This window comes from Periplaneta americana, chromosome 13 (assembly GCF_040183065.1).
Source record: "Periplaneta americana isolate PAMFEO1 chromosome 13, P.americana_PAMFEO1_priV1, whole genome shotgun sequence".
Classification (NCBI taxonomy): domain Eukaryota; kingdom Metazoa; phylum Arthropoda; class Insecta; order Blattodea; family Blattidae; genus Periplaneta; species Periplaneta americana.
In genome coordinates, this window is record NC_091129.1 from 161,734,648 (window position 1) to 161,745,828 (window position 11,181).

The 11,181-nt window shown below is 32.6% G+C and overlaps 1 protein-coding gene across 17 annotated transcripts in view; it reads left to right on the forward strand.

Moving 5' to 3' along the window:
• Positions 1-11,181, forward strand: part of HDAC4 (histone deacetylase 4) — a 582,774-nt gene extending 571,593 nt beyond the window's left edge. For all 17 annotated transcript variants that reach the window (XM_069844548.1, XM_069844563.1, XM_069844558.1 and 14 more), the window contains one exon: positions 1,776-11,181. In XM_069844548.1, coding sequence (XP_069700649.1) covers positions 1,776-1,836 — 61 coding nt within the window. In that variant the 3' untranslated portion in view covers positions 1,837-11,181. The remainder of the gene's footprint in view (positions 1-1,775) is intronic.

Genomic DNA, 11,181 nt, shown 5'->3' on the forward strand with positions numbered 1-11,181 from the left:
GTTTTTAATGTCTTGGTTGCCTCTCTCATGTTCGAACATTGCACGACAGCATTAGTAATCTCATATAGCATATTTCATTGTTTTATTTATTTTTTTCTAGTAAGACTGAGGCTTAACTGGTTTGAGCTTATTTTTTTCTTGGTGAATTTTTATTACTGTACTGCCAGTATAGGAAATTAAAAACAAACCCTGAAAATACCTTAGTTTTGTAGTGTGGAGTAGTAGAAACTCGATGTGATCACTGGCAGAGCTGTGGTCCCACTCAACTCGCCCTAAATAGGTTCCTTACTTATATAGGAAAATCGTCGTACTTGAAGGAAGAAGGCGGCCATATTCCGTCCTTGTGACGTTATTTGAGGTGGAGTGGGAGAATGATTGCAGTGTCGCCAACTGTAGTAACCATTCATATTATCTTACACACCTAACAAAACCTAACCTGTCGACCTGGTTGGCGAGTTGGTATAACGTTGGCCTTCTATACCCAAGGTTGCGGGTTCGATCCCGGCCAGGTCGATGGCATTTAAGTGTGCTTAAATGCGACAGGCTCATGTCAGTAGATTTACTGGCATGTAAAAGAACTCCTGCGGGACAAAATTCCGGCACATCCGGCGACGCTGATATAACCTCTGCAGTTGTGAGCATCGTTAAATTAAAAAAAGAAACCTAACCTAACCTAACCTAACGTTCTACACACCTATTGTAACATTCCTAACGTTTAGCACACCTGTTGTAACATTCCTCACAGTTTCATTTCGTTTGCCGATATTGGCATCCCTGCTATGCCTATAGGCTGGAACTCAAGCGTCATCTAGTAGAAGTGAAGTGAAACTGCGACTGTTAATTACGTTTCCGAAGTTGTTTCTGTGTTAACTGCAAGAATTATTGTGTCGTCGTAGTGATAATTGCATTTATATTGTACAATAATAGTACATTATGCAATGTGCCTATAATGGTAGTAATTAAGACGCGAGTATGTTTATGAAACGAGCGCGAGTTTCATAATTTTCATACGAGCATCTTAATTACCATTATAGGCAAGTTTCATACGACTTTTTATTCTCGACCATATTTCTCACTTGAAATTATTCATAAGTATTCATGTTATTCTTATCTGACTGGGGAGCGGAACTGATCTTGTGCAATATCTCGTAAATTGTGAAATGTGCGCAGACGCGAAAGTATTGATTTTTTCCTAGAAACAAATGTCATTGACCTTGATATAACCTAGAGAGTAAAATAAAGATTAATCTTCATATAACCTTGAAATTGATTTAGACATTGAAAAACGAGATGACAAATTGAATTTATTTGAATATTATTTACAATTAACGCTAATTATTATAGTAACAGAACATAACCTTCTGGAACAGTATTGAATTTCCAGCCTCCGTGATGTTTCGCTAGTTATCTTTCGATTGCATATCCAAGAATAATCGATACTTGCGCTTTCATATTGCTACAATGATGTTTTCTGATTGGTGGAACACCTGAACTTTAATGAATAGGTGTACTTTAATGAGGTGTATAATTACTACATTTCGGCATGGTCGAGCATAAAAGTTGAAATGTGTCGTGGCTGAGATAAAAGTGTTCTAAATTGATTTCCAGCACGACAATCCCAGTGATAAATGTGTGAATATTCGTTAGGAGTCTGTTGCAAGTGGCAGTAGAGTAATAAAAATTGACCTTTTTCTTTTCCAGAAATCTCCCTTTGTTACTGTTTTTTGTGTCCAGTTAATTTTGCATACGTTTTTCACTGTGAAATTCCATTGCAGGACGCCAGAGCATTCCCGAGATCCATCAGAAGAACCAATGGAGCAGGATGACGCTAAATGAATTAACTGAAAACTGTTGCTGATCTGTTAATTCTGCTGCTCTCAAAGGCGGTTTTGGATGCCTGAGTTGCAGGCGACGTCTCTCTTCCACTACTCGACAGTGGAACATGCTGCATCCCATTCAGAACGGAAGGATTGTGACTTTGTTGCTGGAGAGATTTTGTCTTTTTCACAGGCCTAGATGCCAGAAACTGTGTGTTTGTGACAAAGATTAAGTTCGTGCAAGTGCAAAGCTGTTATGTCACTTAATGGACGTCTATTGCGACTAGCTTGGACTCGAGAATTGTACACCAAAATATTAATGTTGATGATAAGTTCACTTTCTCGTGAATAGCTTTGAATTTTCGCCAGTGACATTTTTGATATTTCGGGAGCCAGGACTTGGAAAATGCTAACGAATTGCAATGAGGCTGTGTTGTGATTGCTATTTTAGGAAGCCCCGGTGAACTGCCAAAGTTATGCGTTAGATGGGATGGTACATGGTGTTCCAGTAATTTAAGATAGAAAACGAAGTAAAGTAACAGAACATAACTAAGTTACCCATTTCTGATAAAATGGTAAGCATAGTAAAGCAAGATTGACACTGTATCTTCATATTTTATTGTAATGCAATGTTTGGGTTTTGTGACCAACCAGTTCGTTTTGATGTTGGTTGCTCAATTTCATGAGAATTTTTCTCCCTTTTTATCTTTTAAATTGTGTACTATTGTTGGCATGAGTGACGTCAGTGTTCGTACAGAGAAATGTCTGTTTTGGATTTTTGCTGTACACTGTTGACCAGACACAGCAGGCACATTTTTACGGATTCGGTAAACCCAAGGATGCACTGATTTTAAGGGAAGTTTGTGCAATGGACTGGTTGGTCATGTTTGGTGCTGAGATTTTTAGAATGAAAAGATTAAGGGTATTTCACGAGTGTCCTTACTAAGGCAACGAAATACTGTGCAAACTTGTTCAGATTTTTTTGCAAGTTGGACCAATTGGATCAGAGAGTGCCTCAGGTCATACAAAATTGTTTCATTAATGTAAAGAAAAGACAGTAGTGTTAGTGAATCGATGCTGAACATATGAAGATAGTATAGGTAAAACATAATGTTCAGTCATAAAATATTATGTAATAGCTTATAATTAGATAAAAGATTGTCATTGTATTTATAGAAGATTATTAATATGTCAAACATATTTAAAACAAAGTGCAGGACACTTCTTTATAGAGTTTTCTAAGATCCTTGGAGAAACGTTTTCCATTTGTTATGAAAATTATGACATTGCAAAACAATCGAATTCAAACATTCTGAACAGAATGTTCCTACAGTAGGTAAATAATCATTAGGATCGAATTGAATTATTAAGATGCCATTTTTACGAGATGCCGAGGTGATAGAAGTACAGTTGTTAATTTTGGTATTCATGTACCACTTTAATCTTTAAAACCAGCTAGATTGTTTTGTATGTTTGAAAAACAAAAATAACAACAAAAATAATGTGTGATAACTGTGCATACAAAAATGAAGAGCATTTATTTTTATGTGAAGCATTTTAAATTTGAAAGTGTTGTAATTAATAACAGATTTTTTTTTAGTAAAAAGAATGCAGAGTATGGCGAAATGCTAGAACCTGTATACAAAGTTTGTGGTTGAGATGAACAAAATATAAAGGTTTTGCTGTCCATGCCTCTGTTACAAGTATGAGAGATTTTATTGTGGAGCTTCGGAGGAAGCCTGCCTAATATTGTTAATTGTTCAGAATATTTTATTCATATGGTTAATTCTTAAAAAAATAATAAGTGACAGTAGATAAAATAATGCAGAGGGTTGTGACTGGATGTATTTTAGTGTACTTGGAAACATAAGTTTTATATAGATTCTCATCATACATTCCTGGTGTGGAGTAACATATTTCAAGTTAAATTGAAAATGTTTTCCATACCTTTTAAGTTTATTCATCATCGGGAGAGAAGATGAAGAAGAAGGACCTTAGACTGTGCGAGTTTTAAGTACAGGACCGGTATTGTTCTGTTTCTTGGTGGTACAGTAAAAATGTACGTGAAGGAGATGATGCCAGTGTTTCAGTGCTTTCCCCGCCCCAACCCCCAAATAAACAGTTCTTTTTATTCTTATGGTTCAGTCTTGCATACGTATTCAGTATTAATACGAAGCTAGATTTTAATAATTATTTTGCTTCTGTTAGAACAGTGTAAATCCATTAAGTTCTGACTGATGTCATTCTCTGATATTTTTTCCAAGACAATTTTAGAAAATACACGGTAAAATATATACTTCGTTGTATATGGTTTAATTACGAAAAATATTGTATCATTATTCTACTACACGAAATTGGGTTTGTATGATACTGACTTTAGATGGATACCCGCAATTGAATAGGTAAAAGTACACTGAGCAGACTTGTTAGTCGTGAATGACTGTGACTTATTGATTAGGACTGGTTTACACCGATTGTTTTATCGTCTTGAAAAATATGATTTAAATTTACATTTGATAAGTGATAAAGAAAATCTTGTGGTAAAATGGAATGTTAAGATATGTTGTTTTATACCATAATTTCAAGAGTGAAAGATTGTGATATTTAACTTTCTTACATGTAGCATATTTACATATGTATAAATAGAGAGTATATCTTGAGACAATTGTAGGATATGGTATCCAATATGCAGAAAGAAGCTTGATGGTTCCAGTTCCAAATTTATTGCCGTCTCGTGCAGTTTGATATACTGGTACACTACCAAGGTAACTTCTTGGTATGAGAAGCTGGGATCTTTCCTTTGTTCACTTTTTCACTGCAAATGTTTTGTGTAATAAAAAACAAAGAACTATCCATAAACATTTTAAAATACATTTAGCATTACTCAGAATAATCTTCTGAAACTGAAAGAGATGGTTTCATTTGCACTACAAAATGAATCAACAGGGTAAGTATTAATTACAGTTGCTAATAATATGGTTAATCTATTTAAAGCATGGCAGAAATATAATGGATCATTACACAAGGGATGCCATAGTTTGATATGGAGGGAACTGTGGAGGTTCTCTAATCGTTCACTGTGAAATGCATAATTTATTTGTACATGCAATGAGACAAACCCTTGCATTGCTATCTGCAAACTTCTGAAGTGTGAAGGACAGTTTGAAGATTGCATATGAAATGTAATAGCTTTTGTTTCTGTTTGAAGATTCTGAAGTTGTTGAAACTGTTTCTCCTGCGTTTATGACTACATCATTTATATCATAACAGCAGCTTGACTAAAAAAAATTATAGTGTGAGATGTTTGGTGGTAGCGATTTAATTTGGTTACTTCGCGTATCAAGTGAAAAATGTTAAGAACTGTTGAGACGATATAAGCAAAATAATTTTTTTTTTTTAACTGCTGGTACATCTTGTTTCATTTAAGTCTTTATATGTGATGTGCTTATTCATTTATACCAGATATAATGACAGCAGGTCTCATTTCATGTTCTGATAGCTTGTAGATTTTTAATATTAATCTCCTGTGTGAACAGTTTTAAAATACTCATTGGTTTTGTAAAGACAATAATTTCATAAAACTGCCGTATAACATAATTTCTGTATAATCACTGCCATTGTGATCTATTTAGGCAAACATTTGTACACAATTCAGTTTTCCTATGCAGCTAAATGTCTTAATAACAAAGAAATTTTCCTTTAATAACAGAAAATTATTACAGACAAAGGACTGTAGCTAATGATGTGGGGATATTTTTAGTCAAAGAATAGAGATTCAGAAATGAAATATATCTTGTGACGTACAAGTATAAAAATAATCTTCATTTAAAAATGTTGTAGTTCAATCTGCTGAGAACATTTCGTGATGAACTGCAGTACTGTTAAGAAACCTGCATTTTAAGTGTAAAGAAGTTGGAGAATAGAATTAGGTGAAATTTATATACTTGATTGCCAGAAATAGTGTGTATGCTTTGATTTATGCTTCATATTTTCCAATTCTGCACATAGTTTCTTTGTAAGAATACTCTACACATTATTTCTGTTACTTGCACATGAATATGCCCGTTACATATTCTTTAATTGTTACTTATTTCTGAATTGAAATCTAATGACCAACAACATAATATGAAGTTGCTAAATTGTGTTGAAAATGTTCGTATATTTCTTGTGTCGTGAAATTGTTGGTGCTTGTATATTTATGTTCATATTTGGTAATTAATTTTTCTTGTACTGACAGTATACCATATATAATTTCTTTCTCTGGGTTCTTTCAGAATGTCTGATCATTGATAAAATATGTCACATTTTAGTAGGAAAAAATTCAGCTTCAGTTACATTATTTGGCAAAGGATGAAGAAGTAAAGTCTTTACGAAGGTTTTATTGTATAATATTAATTATTTATTAAATGTTCATTTTGTAATATTGTTGATTATGATATTAATGTTGGGCTATTTTCAAAATTATTTTTATTCTTGGGGGGGAGGAAAGGAAATTATTGGGTATTCTTTGTTAACATAGTTTTCGAAATTGTACTAGGGCTAGCCAAACATAGTAGATAAACAAAGGAAAGTATGGTAGTTCTCTTGAAATAATCACGGACAGTATCGTTTACAAAACTTTCTGAGACAGCAGCACAGAACACAACTCTTGTTGTTATAACACCTGAATACCTGGCGCCTGGGATATGATTCACACATCTCATTCATGCTAGTTTTGCGAGAGTAGGATAGGCTACTGAAAAAAGTAGCTTTTATTGAGTGCAAAGCTGGTTAAAGATGTTGATGATGCTGATGTTAAGGAAAACGTAGTGTGAGTACACCCCCACACAGCTGAAACTTCAGATTAGCCCTAATACATAGTGCATATTTTATAGAACAGGGATACAGAAGTGGCGAGAGAGGGGTGGAAAGCATGAGGAAAGCATTGGTTCCCCATCCACAGTCCATCGGCATTGAATGACGTCACTGTGACCCGTATGCAATCACAGACACTGAATACAAATCCCCTCCCCTACCAAGTTAATGACACGGGGTGGAAGGAAGGGGTGAGTGACGTACGCCACATTTGGCACCCACTTCTGCAAGCCTGTTATAGAAGATTCAACAATAGGATGTCTGTCTTTTCTTTATTTATTTACCAGAGCTTTCATAGAGGGTGCTCTTAATTAAATATGCACTGAGTGAAGAGGTAGTTCTCCGTTTCCCACAGATAATGAATTTTCTTTTATTTTGAATAGAACTTGAAAGGATTTTCAACTTGTACTTTAATTTTAATAGCATTATTTGAATTAAATTTTTGCAATCACAATTCATTTTCAACAGTAAATTTTAAGCTCACTGAAATAATGAATGTCATAGGTACTGTTCTGATTGTGTCTAAGTTATTTTCTGCAACAGTAACAACCCTAAGTTGTCTTGTTTCTCAAACAGAAACAAAACTTATCTACGAATGTTCCTTCCTTTCAGACATGAATTTGTAAATGTATTCATGTCAAATTGTCTTCCATTCTGGTGAAATCACTCTTATAATATAAAACACTGCTTTCAACATTTGCTTCAGTTAAATGATTTTCACCAACTACAATATTTTCTGCTCTTGAAGGTGGAATTGTATTTTAATATCTTCAGATTATGGAAACCTTGTAAAATGATCCTACATTGCATGATTTTTTTATTAATATTAATAATGATAATAATAAAATAATATACTTCTACAAACTATAGGTGTGATTTTGTTGTTTTGCTATCTGTGGTGGAAGTGTATGCTATCTGTTTAAATCATGTTCATCCTTTACACATGTCTTTTGTGAACTGTCACTTACTGTTCAGTTCTTTAAACATTTTACTCCAGTATCAATCACCGTTCACTGCATTACTGCTTCCACAAGATGCAGTATAACTCCTCATTATCGTCAGCGTTTCAGTTACACTGGCGAATTTCTGACCTCGTATAAAATATGAGAGTTACATTACTTGTGAGAACAGTTATTTTTATATTCTCTTTGATAAAAATTACAATGTACTCTTAGGATGGTTCTTTGTTTAACAGATGATGTATGCAGGATCAATTGCACTCAGTTCTTTTAACAGAATTGAAAAATTAGGTATCAAATTGTGATTATCTTGACATTCTTAATAGATAATTATAAAAAAAAAAATATATGCGTAACTGCTTTATATGTTGCATACGTGTAATGTCTCAGATAGCAATTATTGTACTGATGAACTCTTTCTTGTGTAATGTGGCGCATTATTTGTAGAACTGATCCTCGTCCCAAGCTGCTGGTAAGCGGAGAGGAGATAGTTAAGAATAATGTACTCTTGGTATCGTATAGCTGCTAGCAATTGAATACAGACCGGCCGGCCGGTCCTTTTTAAAGATGATATATCTCTTACTGAGTGTTGTAAAGAATAATATTTACTCGTAATGTATTCACACCTTCATTGTGATTTTACTCTCTAGTAGCCACATAGGAGAATATTTGTATTGTACATAAATTACGTCGCTCATTTGATGTTTATTTTCTGCCTGTGCTCAGACATGGTATTTTTATTAAAGATTGAGGCAGAACGTTATTGAAGCTTATGTGACATTTATTTTTTATAGTGTAACTTCTTTGTTATGTTTCTGATTTAAAGAACGTAAAAATTAAAAATGTGAAATGATTCATATATGCAGATCTGTAAGAAATGTAATACAGCTACTCAGAGACTTTGTTACGACTGTTTAAGGATTTTTAATTTCGAATTTTATGTAATTGGTATAATGTTATCAGTTAGAACAATAGTGGAACACAGACTTGTTTAATGAAAACTTGGTGTCTCTTTAAGTTAATATTTTCTTGCTTGTAGCACATGATAAATTCAAGGGACATGTCTCCTAGGTGAAACTGGAAGTGGTCCAATCTCTCTAAAGTACCGAGTGGTTGTACTGCATATTTTCTTATTTAATAATCTTTATAGGATACATGTGCAAACCAATGAAATACAGAATCACATGAACCATTAAACACATCCGCTTTATGTTTTCTCATATGTCGGTTTAATTACTCTTTACACACTGACCAAGTATTTAAAATATGAAAATTAGTGGGTATTAACTACGAATGGATTTATTTTTTTTTAAGTTTAGCGCAGCAATTACTATGCATACGACTTTCTGCTGATGCCGGTCTAGCCCTGGCTGAATCACTCTGTAAATTCTAGCACATTTAACTTTTAAAGATTCTAAAATTTGTTATGTTCAGAACAGAAACATCAGTGATATTACATTCATGTAGGTCCAGATATAAAATATATTAGATTTCTTTTTAATTCATTGTACAGAGGTGTGAAAATTATTAGAATAATCTTAATTTTAAAGGTTTTTTAATAGTTCCTTCACAAATATTAATTGAATTGATGAATATTGGTATATATTACAATACTGATGTAGGATATATTTACTACTAACAATGCCGGAAAGCATTGTTGTAAATTGGTATTTTTCTTATTTTACAATTGTTATGGGAATTCAGAAATTATTATATTATGTTGGCGGAATTGGAAACATAAAAAATTATATGCACAAAACAGATGTATACGTTCATTTGAACCTTCACAACAATGTAAACGCGAAGAACAATTTGTTTAAAGCATTTCTTAATTAATTTTTTATGTTTCCAATGCTGCCAACATAATATAATAATTTCTGAATTCCCATAACAATTGTAAAATAAGAAAAATACCAATGTACAACAATGCTTTCTGGCATTTTTAGTAGTAAATATATCCTACACCAGTATAGTAATATTATATACCAATATTCATCAATTCAATGGATATTTGTGAAGGAACTATTAAAAAAAACCTTTAAAATTAAGATTATTCTAATAATTTTCACACCTCTGTAAGTTACACTGACATTCAGGAAAGTTCTTCATCCCGAGATGGAAATATTATCGTCAAAATTAGGTTATAAAAACTTTTAATGTTATCAGTAATGTAAATTAAATCTGTTTAGTATGTGTTACTACCTTTAATAATACATGTGAAGGTATAAAATAATACTGTAAAGAGAGACAATCTATGACGTGTACCAGATGAGTCATTTAGGAAATACAGAACTAGGTCAAATCTGTGAAAATTATAAAAATCCGAGATTTCAACTATGGAGATGGTTTGCACTTGTTCCGACTTATTTTGTGACATTTTAAAAATTGTATTAGGCATGAATATAATTATGTCTCTCTGCTTTTTATAACCGTAAACCTGTTTGTCAGAGATTTGATACTTCATCACATAATAAATTCTGCTTTGATACTAATCATACTGCGTAAAATCTCCTTGTTATTGTGCTATTTCGATTCAAATTTTTGCTGTCCGTTTTCAGCAAAAAATATTGAATCTTTTTACTGTAAACAATCTACACTTGAAGTTTTAATAACTTTGTTTAAGGATATTAGAAATCAAGATACGTATAACTAAAATGTTCAAAATCTATAAACTTAGTTGGCGAAAAATGTTCAAATATTAGTTTAATTGTAATGGGAACATGAGTAAATATTTGATCATATTTTTGTCGTAACTATAATGACATTTAAGCTTCTGTCAACTTTATCTCTACTTCCCATTTCTTATCTACTTCATTCAAAGGATGGGCTTAAATAGATCCCTGAAAATGAATGACATGTTGTGAAAACGTGTAATTGTATTTTGTATGATGATCCACTTTCATTGGATAGGTTTCTAGTGGAATTTGTTAATCTGTACCTTGATAATTGTACAGTATATGAAGTGTTAATGTTTGGATGAATTTGGAATGAAAGGTATTTTATATCATAGAATTATATATTCTTGTCTGTACACCAGAATGGTACAACTTAACATACAGTATAATATTATAAAAAAAAAAAACTTGTTGTAAATATTATTATCTTCATGCTATTTTCAATGTCTTCTGTTTATGTTGGTCAAGAGATATATATTGTTCTATATATTTGAACAGCGACAAACATGTGAAGTCATTTCAAATGCAAAGATTGCTGAGAACTTTGGTGGTTTGTATTTGATAATATGTAACAATCTTACACATGTCTCTTATAGTTATTTTATTGTTTATGATGATCATTTACCCTGTGCTCATGATTACAATAGCCCTGTGTTAGGTTAGCATTTATTACTATTTTACTTTTGAAGATTAAGTAGTGTTATTGCAACCATATTATATCAGTTCATAAAAATTCATATATTTTACATGTTATGTTCGCTTAACTGTTAACACACACTACTGCAGTTATTACTCTCCCAGAGTAAGAAAAAACTTGATTACATTGATATTTAGATCAGATTGGAAATTGGAGAATAAATAAGAGTTATTTCTGTC